Source organism: Pagrus major, chromosome 9 (assembly GCF_040436345.1).
Source record: "Pagrus major chromosome 9, Pma_NU_1.0".
Taxonomy (NCBI): Eukaryota; Metazoa; Chordata; class Actinopteri; order Spariformes; family Sparidae; genus Pagrus; species Pagrus major.
Genome location: NC_133223.1, coordinates 8,412,951 through 8,428,856, shown reverse-complemented (window position 1 = coordinate 8,428,856; position 15,906 = coordinate 8,412,951). Strand labels below are relative to the sequence as shown.

The following is a 15,906-nucleotide window of genomic DNA, read 5'->3' as shown; positions in this document are numbered from 1 at the left end:
TTCTACAATAAAATGATGATTTAATACACTTTTATCTTCTTAGGAACTGCACAGAAGTCGGCTTTGAAGAGAAGACCTTGGAGTGAGAGGGAGCAGGCTGCAGTGAAGCGTTACTTGTGTGAATTCATCACAACAATGAAGGTTCCAGGCAAAAAGGAGTGCAATGCTTGCATAGCTGCTGAACCAGATCTTTGTGGAAGATCTTGGACAGATGTCAAAAACTATGTTCACAACACACTACAGACGATACGGAGGAGAAATAAGTCTGAAGGGATTGCAGATGACAGTCCAAAATCTGGAGTTCAAACCGCTAAGAAAGTTTTGGAAGATGAGAGTGTTGTCTGTAGTCTGACAACAGTGCATCCTGATCACCTGACTTCAAATTGTTGTATGACAATGGCACCACAAACCAACCTGAGTGAATCATCAACACCATTCCCCACAGAGCTGACTCCAACTTATGCATCCTTGTGTTCCACTAGTACAGACATGGTCCATACCAGTCAACCACTGATTTCTACTTTCACGCCACTGAATGCTACTGATACACAAGTGGTTCCTACATTTACTCCGCACAACACTACAAATGCACTAATGCCTCCTGCATACACATCGGAGAACATGATGCTGCCAATGTCTCCTCCTTACACACAGAATGCCACAAGTATTTTGCCCCCTTCTGTGTATGCACCACAGGACACTACAAGTTCACAAATGATTCCTACTTTTAGCGCGCTTAATGCACCAAGCACCTCAATGGTGTCTACATTCACACCATTAAATACTCCGAGCTCACCAATGATCCCTGCATTCTCAACACTAAATGACAGAAGTAGGCCTATCATTTCTTCATTCACACCTCTAAACCATTCAAGTACACCAGCTTACCCCGCAAACCCACCGAGGACCCCTGCAACTGCACAGGTTGTCCCAACAATCCATAGACCCAGCGTTCCTGACAGAACACGAGTGGTACAGGAAAGTTCGCCAATGTCCCCTGCGGTCACTTCAGCTGCCAAGCCTCAAAAGAGAATCAAGAGGTTATGGAGTGAGGAGGAACAGGCAGCTGTGAGGCGTCAATTTGGAGACTTCTGTAAACTGGTCAAAGTGCCAGGCAAAAAGGATTGTGATGCATGTTTAGCTGCTGAACCTGCCCTGAACAGCAGAACATGGAGGGAAGTCAAATACTATGTACATAACTCAATTCAGTCAATGAAAAGAAGAGGGCATCCAGTCGCCTCCAAACAAAGTGGTGGACAGGAACCAGAGACACTTAATCCAAACACGGAGTGGGATGGTCCTGTTTATCTATCTCTGTAAATATTTGTAAAAAGGACTTGCTATAGTCAATATAAGTGAATAAGTGATCGGTGACATTTTAGGTGTGTGGGGGCTCAAGAATTTAGCAGATGTGAGTAGTACTGTCAGTGAACCTTGGTCTCACTAGCCATATGGATGTTGACAAACTGCCCTGCCTTTCTTTGAGTCACACTTTTTAAGAAGCTTTTGAAATATTCTGGATCAAGTCCATCAGACCAAGCTCCTGGTGTGCTGTTGCATGAATATAAACAAAAGAGGTTGAACTAAGGGTGTTTGAACAGTAGCTTTGGGTCAGGAAAAGCAGGTTTTAATGTTGAATATGGTTCGATTGCATCTACGTATGTAACATAGTCAAATATATAACACTGTCAATTTGTCAGATCATCACAGGTTATCTCTAGAAATATTCAAGTTTTAGATGTGTGATCATTTAGTAAATGTGAACATTATTTCGCCAGGATTTGCAATTTGCCACAAGTCATTGTCCGTGGCAATTAGCCACCATGGCACCCAAATAGACTTTCACAGTTTCAAACACAATATTTGTGAAAATGGTGAAAGTAAACACGGAATCGTCTGGGACTTCCCAGCCATCGTGATCAGGGCATTCCCCACCCTGCACTGGGCAAAGGTAGCATCAGTGACTGTACATTGAGTGGGATTTTTACTTTTATTCACATCAAAACTTACTTGGATCTATATTTCTGCCTGTAATGTTTTCAGTAGCATTTGTATCAATTTTGATGATCAAAACTGAAATTGAAAAACTACCAGCAAATCTTTGCAGCTAGTCCCTCCAACATGTGTGTTGATTTGCTTTACATAACTCCCAAATGCCTGGCCTAATTGTATAATATTCTTGCTTTAGCCAGTAGCCTAAATTGTAGATGGCCCCTGATAGCCTGCAGCAGTCATGACTTACCTTCCTTGCTGATGTTAGAGATTTAGGAGCTCTGTTTGTATACCTCGCACTTAAATATTGAAAACATATTTTTTGTTCTTTGAGGATTCTGTCGATAAATGTTCATTATCTTCATTTATAGATTTGTTTTTTTAACAAACTGCCGAAAAGTTTGGTTGTATTTTTGTATCACTATACTGCAACTGTGTAGAACATTTTAGTACTTGATCGTATTTGATGTACTCTAATTTGAGGTAAAATGCACTGCATTGGTCTCATTTGTATTAATTCGTTTTAAGCTTTTATTATCTGGATATTTTTAACACTAATATCCAGTTGCCAAGATCAGATTGCCTTATTATTTTGATAATTTGCTTTATTACACTTTGTCCTAATTATGTTGATTGCTTACACAAGCATAGTAATTCTGCTCCTGATAACTTTTGTGAGCTGTTTACTACCTTGGCCTGTAAACCTACAGGTTAGAATTCTGGTTATTGTTTTTAGTGTTGTTACAAAGTTAATACATGACAAGCATCAAAAACCAGTTGAAAATGGCATCCCTTTTACATTTTTAAACATAAGTGGATGAGCAAAACAGACATTAGACAGTGGATGTTAATGGGGCTTTGCAGAACTTTTGTGTTGTGGTGGAAGCCTGACATTGGATTATGTTAGCAGACTTCATTTCCTTCACAAAGAAATCCGCAGTCCAGCAGCATTAAAAATACTTCAACAAATCGCCCACAGGCCTATATAGACACCTGAGGGAGATGGGGAAGGTCTCATTTTTCATGTCATGTTACTATCTGCACGTTACTACTAATTGTTACATTGAACCCCTTTAAGTAAATTCAGATTGTTCCTAGTATTATCACCTTTAACTGAAAATGCCGTAAAGTATTTCTGAAACAATGAGCCCATTTAAATGCTCACTAATAAGCCGATCATTATCTGATTAATGGAGTTACCAGATTATTCAAGTGGTCATGTAAACAGCATAATGTGGTACGCTTTATGGGATGAAAGCAGTTATCAGATCATGAAAAATCTGATGAACACACCTAGGTTTTTGCCCAATATTCCGTTTTATTCAGCGCATGTATACCGTTAATCCGGTTAGTGTGTGTAAAAACGTAAAGAAACAGGATGTGAACATTTAATTTTAAACGTGTGTTTTGTTTTTGTTTTTTGTGTTTGTTTTTTTTCATCTGCTGACTACATTTAATTTGAAACTTTAGGTTTTTTTTCTCTGTGAGATACAAACCTTCAGATTATGAACACATGTTCAACCTACATTTACCACAAGCAGACTGCTGGTCCCAGACTTGTGACCGTAGTCTTGGCTAAACAGGGTTGTCCCATTTCAGTTTTAAAAATTGGTCACCACAGCTTTTATTTTATGCTGGATATTCACTAGATGACACTAGATGTATTCATTTGCATTTAACATGCAGTCTACAGTAATTTTCACTATTTTTTTATGATCAAAAGGAGCAGAAGTTATGGTTAAGAGTTCTAGATAGCACTGCTGCTATTTGTCATGGACAAAACCTTTTGTGTTATCGTCAGTAGCAGCTGTAGTGAACCTGTGTAGAGTAACAAGTGTTCACCCTTTCATACCAAAGCAATTAGTCTCAGACACACAATCCTGACTGATGCAGAACCAGGTCGGATAACCCATAACTCATTCATACCAATGGCAAACAGATTTTTCCTGTGTTGTTGCTTCCATGTGAAAGGGGTATATCTGTATTGCAGTACATACAGTAGTTAGGGTTACACCTCAGATACATCAGTGTTTGGAAAATGAAGCTGTTTGAGGTCCTCAAATGATAAATGATCATTTAGACACTACCATTGCTGTTTGTTGTTGCAAATCAACACTTTTTTTTTCCTGTAAAGTAGATAGCTTTCTTTCTCTTGTATAAGCACACAGTGCGTGTTACTGTTCATTCTGGTGCAATTATGATGCCTTCAGTTAATGCCTCTTATCAAGTATTGTAAGAATCTTATGACTTCTGCTTGTACAATAAAATGCTTCTTGACTTAAAAAACATTGTATTGTTATGAAAAGATATGGTTTATTTGTTCTTACTGGGTTGAATGTCAAATTTTCAGCGTTTTATTTGATTACTCAGACTTTTTGTAATACAAAGTGCCCAAGGAAACTATGTTTAGTGGATTTGAGCTTGCAAGTGTATAGAGAGCCGAAGTCTCACCTCTTCAATTGCAGCCCATGGGACCTTTTTTCGTACCATGAACTATACATATGATGTTTGTCAATTTGAAAGATAATTTTCTTAGTCAAGAAGGTCGCAGTTTGTCATGATTTGAGTTGAATATCATCTAGTTTTGTCTTGAAGCGCTCAGTGAACTACATCGTCTCACTCAACACACGTCACCAACACCAACATGGGCGCCAACTCGGCACAGAAAAGGTACTAAAAACTGATGAAAATCACAATATATCTACTCATATTGACAACTGCAGTTATGTGAAAGGAGAGTTGGTCAGTTCTGTGAGCTGCTAATATACAGGAGCAGGTCTACAATGTTCTCCATTCACTACCATACAAAGTTTTTTTCTGAAATAACCCGCTCATAATGTGAACGGGTTCCATGATGCATTTAATTTTAAACGTATGTATTGTCGTTGGCTTTTTTGTGTTTTTTTCTCATCAGTCGAATACATTTCATTTTAAACTTAAGTTTTTTTCTTTGTGAGATACAAACCTTGCTGAAGCTTTGTGAATTCACAATGTGAATGTCAGCAATATACAAATGTTAGAAAGTTGAAGTGTTTCACCTGTAAATCCATAGTTAGGGGTGGTACACTGGACATTACATCACAGTAAGAAGATTCTGGGTCTTAACCTGGCAGGTTTTGCATGTTCTCGCTGTTCCTGTGTGGGTTTGCTCCTAGTGTAGAAATCCAAGTACTAAATTGCCCGTAGAGAAGATTGTGTGAATGGTTGTTTGTGTATAACTGCCAACCCTGTGATAGACTGACAACCTGTCCAGGTTGCACCAGGCCTCCTAATGTCAACTGAGATTGGCTCCTGGCTCCTGCAAGCCTGCAAATCAAATTTCAGAATGACTGTGACTATTTGAAATATTACTAATATCAGCAACAACCATGCTTAAACCTCCTGGCTTTTTGTGCACAGTTATTTGACACTGATTTTGCAGAAACACCTACACATTGTATCACACATCAGTTTCTGCTGAGGGGGACAGGCATTTTTTCAGAATCCATAAATCATCTACAGAGGCTGATTGAAGTGAACATAAATGCTTCCTGAAATACAACTGAGGTTGTTGAACAGTGAAGAGCAATTACTGCATTATGACTTTCATTGTTTACTGATTGACTCCCCAGTCTGAGAGGCCCTAGAATGGACATTCCTGTGACAAGATAGCCAAGTATACAGCATGCAAGTGCCCTGCCTGATGCCTTGACGTCATATCACAAGTCATTTATAGATCCACCTCATCATAAATATTCACACCAGCATTGTTATTTGTGCTTCTATATCACTTGTAAAAGATATAAACCAACTCAGCACTCTCTCACCCTCACATGTCACATAACACATAGATTTCAAGTTGGTTTTGGAAATTGCGCACAACGTTATAGATTCTAGAATAGTCATTTTCAAAAGTACACACAGAAAAGTATTTATAATAATATTAATGAAGCAAAATAAAAGAACTATGTACAATTAGGGAGTAGCCTTTTCTTTATGACATAATTAATAGTTAGTGAAAATAAAATCAGGCCTATGGGACAATACTTGGTCATTTTCCCCAGTGGGTCTACGCAAGGTTTTTAAATCAGAATATTTTTTTGACATACATTTTATTTATTCATTTATTCATCCACTCTTCATCTGTGACATGGTAGCCTTGTATCTGTTGCTCTGTCCACAGGATGCCAGTGGTATGTCCCTGAGCATGCTCGCAGCAGCGGGGGGGCAGGACGACATCCTCAGGTTGCTGATAAAGAAGGGGGTGAGGGTGAATGGTCGGCAGAAGAATGGCACCACAGCCCTGATGCATGCTGCTGACAAGGTAACATCACCTCTCAACCTTATATTTGACTATTTACTATGATGGTTTTCTCTTAGAATAGATATCTCAGCCCCTCCTTCAGGAGTTGGTGAAGACAGTTCAGTCAAAGTAAATATTGGACTACATATTGGAATATTGCTACTCTCTGCTTAATGTTTAAATAAGCCAACACATTAGCATTAAAATCTTTAGACCATGATAATATGTCAGCGTTGTTATTTCAGCTTGTTGAACTGCCCCAAAGTGGCCAAAAACCAACTGATGCAGGTTTGAAATATAAAACACTGGTGGTTCACAGCACATCATACAGTCCTGTTTCCTCACTCATTTGTTTTTTATTTCTGTCTTCTCTCAGAATTTCTTGACGACTGTTGCAATTCTGCTGGAGGCAGGCTCCTATGTCAACGCTCAGACATTAGGCGGGGAGACGGCACTGATGAGGGTGATGCTCACTTTCACACACAAACTTCTGTGTTTGACTTCTGTGTCTTTTTACAATTTCACACCTGAGCCAAGAGGTGTCACAAATATGTTAAAGCTAGAGACTCAAAACCAGGTTGGATGACACACTTTTACCATTAGCCATATTACCATAGCAAATCTATCCTCGGTCACAGGGGATAAAGCAAGAGAAAGAGACAGGCTGTGATGAAAACACTTAATGTACCTTCAGGTTTCTTACCCAGAGTAATTTCCAGTGGTCAGATCTGTACAAGGGACTCAGGTTGTGTTGGTAAATGTTTCCTGTCCTTCACTTCAGGCATGCAAAAGAGGGAACGCTGATGTAGTGCGCCTCCTGCTGGAGTACGGAGCTGACTGCAACATCCTGTCCAAACACAAGAACACGGCCATGTACTTCGCCAAGCTCAGCAACAGTCTGATGGTTTATGACCTCATCAAGGACCACATAAGCATGTAAGTGTTAAGCATAGCATCCACCCTCGCTCAACACTAGTGGTGGCGAAAGCATGCAGAGACAATGTGTGTTGGAGGAGAAAGAAAAATTAAAATATTTTATTAATGACAGTTTGGCATGTCTGCAAAAAATCTTAACGTGAGTACTTAGAAGAAATCATCAGAGGTGAAGTCAGTAAATTGAATACAGCACTATATTACTAATACTGACCAATAAACAGAAGGTTACACAGCAGTTTTAAAATCGAATCCCTGCGTTTTGATGTGTGTTTGTGTTCTTGTCCATCCATCCATCATGTATTCTCATGCATTTTGCTCATAATGGCATTTAGAACGTTTTTTTTATGACCATCTCTTGGTCTCTCAGGCTGTCCAGTGTGGCGGAGGACACCATCCGAGCATACTTTGAGTCTCGTCTGGTGCTGCTGGAGCCCGTCTTCCCTCTCGCCTGTCACAGGCTTTGTGAAGGACCAGACTTTTCCATGGAGTTTGGCTTCAAGTCACAGCCTCAACCTGAGGGTAAAACACAAACTTTCAATTTAGAGCTCATCATATATGTTTACAGCTGATAAACAACTTTATCAGGTCACATAACATAAGACATGTGGTTTGGTTTTATGTTGTTGAGCTGATGACATTGTCATTGATCAATTTGAGATTTGGGACCTCTGCTGTGAAGATGACATTGTGAGAGACTTCTGATATTCTCTGTACCTTTTTAAATTTTTTTTGTCTCCCACAATACCTCTGTCCCTCCCTCCCACTCCAGGATCAGGCATCCTCCTCTTCATCTTCCATGCTAACTTCCTGAATGAAATCACAGCCAGGCTCTGCGGACCCTGCAGCGTCCATGCCGTGGTGCTCAACGACAAATTCCAGCTGCCCATCTTCCTGGTTGGTTCTTAACAAAAACAGCAGACAATCACACAGCACTGAACTAAAAGCAAAAGTTTGTGAGTAGATTATTAGAACAAACAGAAAACACTTGGTAAAATACAAAGGGGTAAAATGACAGAGAAAACATACAAAACAGAAACAGATCAAAAGATAAAACAATAACAAAATATCATAATGTGTAAAATCGAAGTTATTCATGGAAAATGCTTCTTGTTCCTAATGTATACTTTCTTGTCCTCAAACATTTCAGGATAGTCACTTCATCTACTCCTTCAGCCCGGTTCCAGGCATCAACAGACTCTTCATTCGTCTAGCAGAGGCACCAACAGCCAAGGTGATGCACTTTCACAAAAACACAGACTTTGGTAATGTCAAGGTAATGAGATGAATCCATTTGTAATTTTCGAATGAGTGAGCAAGTATACAGTAGCACTCCTGACCAATGAAAGTGCAGGAGACCACCAGAGTAACTGCGAAGACAGAGACTGAAGCTGCTTATGTAGCCAACTTCTGTGAAAATGTGTTATGTAATAAAAGTGGATCATACAAGTATATAGATGGATGGTGGAGGAGTGAAATATACTACAGGTCTTGTTTGACATTTCTTTTATGGACATTTTGTTAAATGTTTTCAACTGTTAAAACTTAATAAATTGTAACTGACAGTCCAAGCTGACCACAGCTGCTATGCTCTAACAGGCCCTGTTAAGACTGACGGTATAGAGTGCTGAAGTCCCGACCCTTCTGGTGGCCCTCATGGGACCTGGTAGTGAATGGAGACAAATAATTGATTGATCCTTGTGCCATGAGTCACACATATGATGTTTGTCAATTTAAAAGATAATTTTCAAGTCAATAAAAGTCTCATTTTGTCATAAAACTAATGAAATATCAGACTGTGAAGATATGTCATTATAAAGACTACACAGCCAATAGTGTCGTTAGTGACGTCGTCTCATTGAACTCTCACCAAAACTGAAAGTTGGTTTGCCAGCTGCCAATAAACACAGAGAAGCTGAAAAGGTAGAAAACCTACAACAACCAGATTGCACTGCGCTGCACGTGCTGGGTGACGGACTGCGAGCTGGGCGGTGCTTGGTTTTCGATTGTAGTCCGTTTTTAAGCAGGAAACAGCGAGGCGGTAGGCTGGTAACAAACAATATAGTATTGCAGCTAAACAGAACACTAAAATATGTTTTTAGGTTTGATCAGAGTCTGTTGAGACGCCCCTCACTCGTTACCAGAGAGAGATAGTCTTTCTTGTAACGGGTGAGGGGTGTGAGGATCTGACTATACTCTTTTATGTCCAGGGATGCACACATACAAAAATGTGGCATATCAATCTGTAGTTGATACAACAGCTCTAGAAAACACCAGATAATGTGTTTTTCATCATTTGGTGGATTTTTGACAGTAAAAGAGTTGGGGGCTCTGGGTGCAGGCAATAGAGAAAAGTTTGCCATTGTACAGCTGCTACCAACATTGTAGTGATACAAAGTTGGTTGAAAATCATTAAAGTTCCTGTTTAAATGTCTTGTCTTTGTACTGCATTCAATCAAGTAAAGGTGAAAAAGGATTTGCAAATGATTCCCTTCTTTTTCTATTTACATTTAACAAGGTGTCCAAACTTTTTTAGAAATAGGGGTTGTAGAACCCGCCAATGCAAAGCTTTTAAAAAACAAAGCTTCCACATTGTTGCCTCACTCAGTGTAAGAGGCTAAAAGGCAAACGTTAATTGTGATGAAGCAGTTGTGGATTATGCTAACTGCTCCTTTTTTCTTTCCTCAGGTCAAGCTCCTCATCTCTGCGTACAGAGTCCAGCTGCAATGATCCCCACTCTGATCAGCAAAACACAATTAAACACACACACACACACAAACACACTGAGCAGCAGCTGAAACACTCTGCCAAGCTCATTGTCTTCTAAGAGAGGAAGAGTTTGTTGGATCTTCGTCACGCTGAAGTTAATTAAGCGCTGGCTTCCTCTGACATCACTGCAACTTCTCAAAGACTGAAGCTCATTGATGACATTTGAATCTTGTCCAGGCCACAGCTCTGCACTGGCCCACATATGCAGCACAAATCTGAGGATCTCGTGAGGTCGATTTAAACTTTGAGTAACCCTCGAGCAGCCCGTCCATTCGTTGGTGATGCCATCGCCACGCAGCTTCTGGGTAGAGGGAGGCCCTCAGAAACTCCCTCCTCTCTCACTGTAGTAACTTCCCAGACTGAGACCCTCCTGAGTCGTGCCTTTTTCTGAGTTCCACCTTCTGTCAGAGTGGATGTGATAGATGTGTGTGTTGTTTGTAAACCTAGCCTGTGTGTACGTGTGTGTAGAACGTTTTTTGGGTGCATTTGAAGAACATAGGGAGGGAATTTTCCTTCACTGTTTTTTTTTCGGTTTTTAGCATTTTTCTTGGACCAAGTTAATGCTTTCCAAATCCTGTTTTTGGTGACACATTATTTTGTAATGGATTCTTTTCAGTGTACTAACATTTCTGTCATGGTGGACAAGGAGGCCAAAACTCTTTTCTAAAGCTATGATGTGCTTTGGATGTCAGATGTGCTCCATTGACAACAAATGGCAAATACTTTTTGTGTACTTTTCTAATTCCCAAATTATTCCTTTGTGTCACATTTGTTTGCTTGAGACCAGTTTGTTATCGGCAGAGCAGTCACATCAACACTGTCTCGACCCTCCTGAGGCACAACATAGTTGCATTACTTAATTTTGTGTTGTTTCCCTTTACTCACCCTGTGTCTTGTTTAAAACACTGTTTAAAACCAAAAGTTAATACACTAGAATGACAAGACTGCAAAGTAACATGTTGAGTGTTTTAATGAATGAAGAAAAGTTCCCTTTGCCTGCCATGCACAGAGTTGTTGTTTATATTTTCAGGTCTGTACATATTCACATACTATATATAAATATATACGTACATGCATACTGTTATAAAGTGGTCATCTGATGACTGACTTTGTTTCGTTGCTCTCTTGCCACTGTAGGAGTGGGTTAACTTATTTAGTGTGTACAGTAAAAAGCTCCGATGTAAAGTTACTTTGATGGGCTAAGATCGACGTCACCTTAGATCGACGGCCCTGTTGGAAAAGGTTCTGGGTTTTTAAATTGAAAAGCTTTTTAGTCGCTTACTGATCGCTGCAGAGTCCTTACCAAGCCTGTCAGTGCAGGACTGCCAATCAAAAGTCAGCGCTCCCCTTCACTCTCCTCTGACAATCTTTTTCCCTAGGATTTGAAAAGTGTAGTTGATATTAGAGGAGCCCCTCTACAGCGAGACATAAACCTAAATGTCGTGACAACACGCCTAGATTTTAGCTGTATGATATTGCCTGTGAACTCAGAGCTCGGGGCATCAATATGTCTTCAAAGCGTTGAACATCTGCGATGTTAAATGAACCACTGCTGCTGTCAGAAACTTCAAACTGATGGCGCCTCTCCATGCTGCCTTAAAACCTACAGTTTTTACTTTTACTGTGTGTTTTTCTTTCTATTTCCTGTCAAAGTTAAAAAGTGAAGAAGGAATAAACCCTGTTGTTATTTTTGAATTTTAAAAAACATTATTAACAACAGCTCAGTGGCACACATGTAACGCTAACGCTAATGTTTGCTGTTAATCCATGGATTTGAATAGCTTGCTTCCTGTTCTGTGATTTTGTCTCAATGACAACACACAAAACGTTCGAAAAAGAGCCAAACTGCTGAGCTTGTAGCCAGACGAGACAGTCTGGACGCCTGCACTCGCTGCTGTTTGCATGAAAATATAATCTCTTTCTGTTTTTCTTGAGCAGATACAGACTTTGGTGTGTACACTGTGCAAAAGCCTGTCCGGCCTTTCCATCACTCCCTGACCATATTCTTGTTAGTCACTCTTGCTAACAACAACCGCCCTTTAATTTGTCGTTTTCATGCAACACAGTTTCATGTGACCGTGTTCAATGGAAGGGGAGCTTTATAATGCAGCCAAAGCAACATCAGAACTGGCTTTAGATGGTTTTCATTTTCATCTTTTACCCTGCATGTCTTGTGACAGAGTGACGAATCAGTATGTGGAAAAGTTTGCGTTTGGGTGGAAGTTTTTGAAGAGAAGTAAGATCAGGGTAGCTCTGTAGTTAAGTGACAACTGATGGAGAGTGACAGAAAAAGATGGGAAACCGAGGGGTGGTGGTGTTAGACTTTAAACAACAAAGATGTGAACCTCCAGCCTGTGGAATTGTGAGGGCTGTTTGAGGATTACTCGCTCTTTGCTATCCATAGATAATTTGAGAAGACTCCAGAGCAGACTCTAAGAGAGATTTTGCATGTTTAAGCCCATTTATGACATACTTTGCAGTGACAAGTAACCATTCTGCAAATCGCTGAGCTGTGCGTCATAGTTTGCATGTTTTTTTTCCTACTTTCCACACACTGATTGGTTCCTGTTAATTTGCCAAATTGGATGAAAATCATCATCAGACTCTTGAAACTTTCTTAAGATGTGTAAACCACAAGAAATGAAGTCAGTGGCGACATGGAAGGAAGGAAAAGTCAATTAAGAGCATGCATTGAACAGTGAGTCATTAGTAATGAAAAATTACTCAGATATGTTGTTGAGATAACACTTGTGAACAGGCTGTTCAAGTTTGTCTTGATTCTTCGTGTGCTGATTTTTTTTTTTATCCTCATTATTTCCTGACTTCTTTGCCAATTCCCACCACTTCTGTCCTTCCGTACACACCTTTATTTTGGGGTGTTGGAAAATAATTGGCTCTGAATTTGCCTGTAGGTAGATGTACTGTATGTATGTGTGAGAAAGGATGATCTCAATGTTGTTTGTATAGACGCTGCAGCCAGTTGCTGCTCACCCCGAGGCTGTGTCTCTGTCCTAAATAAAATGTGTACATATATTTCCACACTGGTCTCTCTGCCTGTATTCAATCAACCATTGGGAGGTACATTTGCAGTTAGTTTATGTGAAAAACAAGGTGCCCCGAACATGTCTTTTCAAACTAGTTTTTTAGGTTTTTGCTTTTATGTGTTTTAGGGCCGGACAGAGTGGACCAGAGGTGAGGGATGAAGAAGGAGCGTCTCTGGGGATGTTGTGATTTCACAGAAGATTGTGTAGCTGATCTATACTTTGGTTTAGTTTGGTGTGGTCACAGAAGAGATATTTTAAAAATGTAGGCACCCTGTAGAAAAGTGATTCCCTTTTCTTGTCTTGCTCCATAATTTCTCTTAAGTAAACTCTGATTTCAGGAAAAGCTGTCAAACAACTTTTACAGCTTAATTATTTCATTCTAACAATGTAAAAGCTTTGTACATCATTGGAAAAACAAAATGCATTATAACTAGGGATGCACGATATGGATTTTTTTCAGTAGATACCGATAACCAATAATAATTTCACATTTTTGCATTTTAAAAATAAGGTCATAACCTGTAGTTGATGCAGGGTAAAGAGGTTAATATGTAGCAGGCGAAGATGGATGATTTATTATTCATAGCTCTAATAACATTTATTGTGTTAAACCCAGACCACCTCCTTTATGAACGCTTGTGGAACACGTGTTGCAACTTAATTGTGTTGTCTTCTTCTGAACTTGAAAAACAACGCTCACTCTGGCTCTTGTCTACATTGCGTGGCTCTACACAGGTGCAGCAGCTCTACGTCATGAATGTGACAACAGTTGTTGTTCTTCTCTGTGTTTATTGGCAGCTGGCAAACCAACTTTAAAGGTGCATACCACCACATACTGTGTGTAAATGCTGCACTTGTTAAGTCAGCTAAACTGGTTTGGCTTTGTATTATTAGTTCTATTTATCGGCTATAATTTTATTGTCTGCTGATAACCGATAATGTAAATTTTCCATTAACAGGCTGATCATTTATACGTCCGGTATATATGCATCACTAATTATAACTCATTACACACATCATCCCTGAGTGTTATTTCAATTCTTGATTTCTTTCCTCCGTTAAATGTACTAAAAGGAACTTTTGAGTGGTTATGAAGCAGTCTCACTATAATGCTGATGCTCTTATATGACCTACAAAAGCAAGTGTGACCATCTGTGAGAGGACTGGCCATTTCTTAAAAGTCATAGGATTACCACATATCTGGGTCGGATAAGTCATAAAATTAAAACAATTTTTGTTAAATCAAGACTAATGAGTCTCACAGCCTGAGGAAAGAAGCTGCTCTTTAGTCTGGTTTTACGGCACTAAAACAAATCTTATTTTGTTTCACCATCATTATATTACGGTTATTAATCTTACATAGCTACAAATGGATAGATTACATCATCGCCATGCATCCTGCAAAGAGCTGTTTGAAAAAGGAAAATAGCTTGCACCGCTTTTGTCCACAGGGGTCGCCAGAATCAACAAAATGAAAGCTCCTTTCAGCAGCTTTATGTAGTTATGTTGTCAATGCAATAATTTCATCACGCATTTACAGATTTTATACCAAATGTAGCCAATATTAATAATGCAATACCATCTAACACTACAGGTCAAACCCGATCTTAAGCTGAATACCAGATACAGCAGCTTTAAACAGTGAGAACAAACCACTACAAATGGATCCAAATGAAGTACAAATATAAAACAAAAGTTATTGCATAATTAAGTGTTCCCTCCCTTTTACTATGTTGCACCTGAAGCATCACTATTGCAGCCAAATGAATTCACATAATGTTTTTGGATTGAGGTCACCTGTGCGTATTCAAGGTGTGACTGTGAGATATGATTTTTGGTCAAATACAGCTGGATCTGGAAGGTCTGGAAGGGCTAGTCAATTTCCTGTCAAAGATGGCAACATATTGACAACATCACCTCTCAGGGGAGGGATACAAGAATGATTCCCTCGGAGTACAGCAATCATAAAAAGATTCAAACAGATGACAGCAGAAACTAAATCTGTCTTGAGAAGGACATCCTCAAACTGTGTTAGAAAGTTGTGAGTGAGGCCAGCAGGAGACTTATGACAATGTTTAGCCGATACTTCAGTGGTGAAAGCTTTATAGCAGAAGAAAACGCCACAAATACAAAAAGGCATGTGGGACACTCTGGAAGTGAGATGTCTGCACAGATCCCAAAAGATACTAAAAGACAACACCCACCCAGTCACAGTCTGTTCACCCTGCTGCCATCTGACAACAGATACAGAAGTATCTGCTGCTGTACCACCAGACTACAGAGCAGCCTCACTCCCCAGGCAGAGAGACTCCTGAACCTCAACACTCAATTATCTAAAATAGATGTAACACAAAGACTCAAATATAGTTTTGTTTTTTTAACCCTTGTGTTTAAAAAAAATGACTATAAATGTACCTTGTTAACCTTGTTACCTACTGTATGTTTGCTGTAATACAAGCACTGCACATCACTAGGCACACACTCTGTCTCCACCATTAAACCCTGTTGTGGCAGCATCATGCTCTGGAGATGCTTCTCTGCAACAGGCCCTGGGAGGTTTGTGTAGGTACAGACAAATAATTAATTCAGTAAAACAGAGAAATGCTGGAGGAAATCCTGCTGCAGTCTGCATTGGAGCTGCAGCCTGGGAGAACAAAAAGCTGTAGCTACACAGGTGTGACTATAGACAAACACTGCCACTGGGTTTTAGTCCAGACCTCATTCGAAACCAGAATTTGTGACAGAACTTGTAACTGCTGATCACTCATCAGAGCTTAAGTAGTTTTGCAACAAAGAAATGCCAAAAAGTTGCAGTGTCCAGATGTGCATAGACTCATGTAACCATCTAAATATTGACCCGAGGGCTGCATTTTTGCTTTTTATTAG

The 15,906-nt window shown here is 39.7% G+C and overlaps 1 protein-coding gene across 2 annotated transcripts in view; it reads left to right on the top strand.

Moving 5' to 3' along the window:
* mphosph8 (M-phase phosphoprotein 8) overlaps nucleotides 1-13,017 on the top strand; it is a 28,473-nt gene extending 15,456 nt beyond the window's left edge. The window contains exons 8-14 of one of the 2 annotated variants that reach the window (XM_073473409.1): nucleotides 6,155-6,295; nucleotides 6,651-6,737; nucleotides 7,056-7,210; nucleotides 7,578-7,729; nucleotides 7,980-8,104; nucleotides 8,358-8,441; nucleotides 9,896-13,017. In XM_073473409.1, coding sequence (XP_073329510.1) covers nucleotides 6,155-6,295; nucleotides 6,651-6,737; nucleotides 7,056-7,210; nucleotides 7,578-7,729; nucleotides 7,980-8,104; nucleotides 8,358-8,441; nucleotides 9,896-9,937 — 786 coding nt within the window. In that variant the 3' untranslated portion in view covers nucleotides 9,938-13,017. Of the gene's footprint in view, nucleotides 1-43; nucleotides 4,279-6,154; nucleotides 6,296-6,650; nucleotides 6,738-7,055; nucleotides 7,211-7,577; nucleotides 7,730-7,979; nucleotides 8,105-8,357; nucleotides 8,442-9,895 lie in introns of those variants that run through there. The other variant, XM_073473408.1, reaches the window with a different exon arrangement.
* The last annotated feature ends 2,889 nt before the right edge of the window (nucleotides 13,018-15,906 follow it).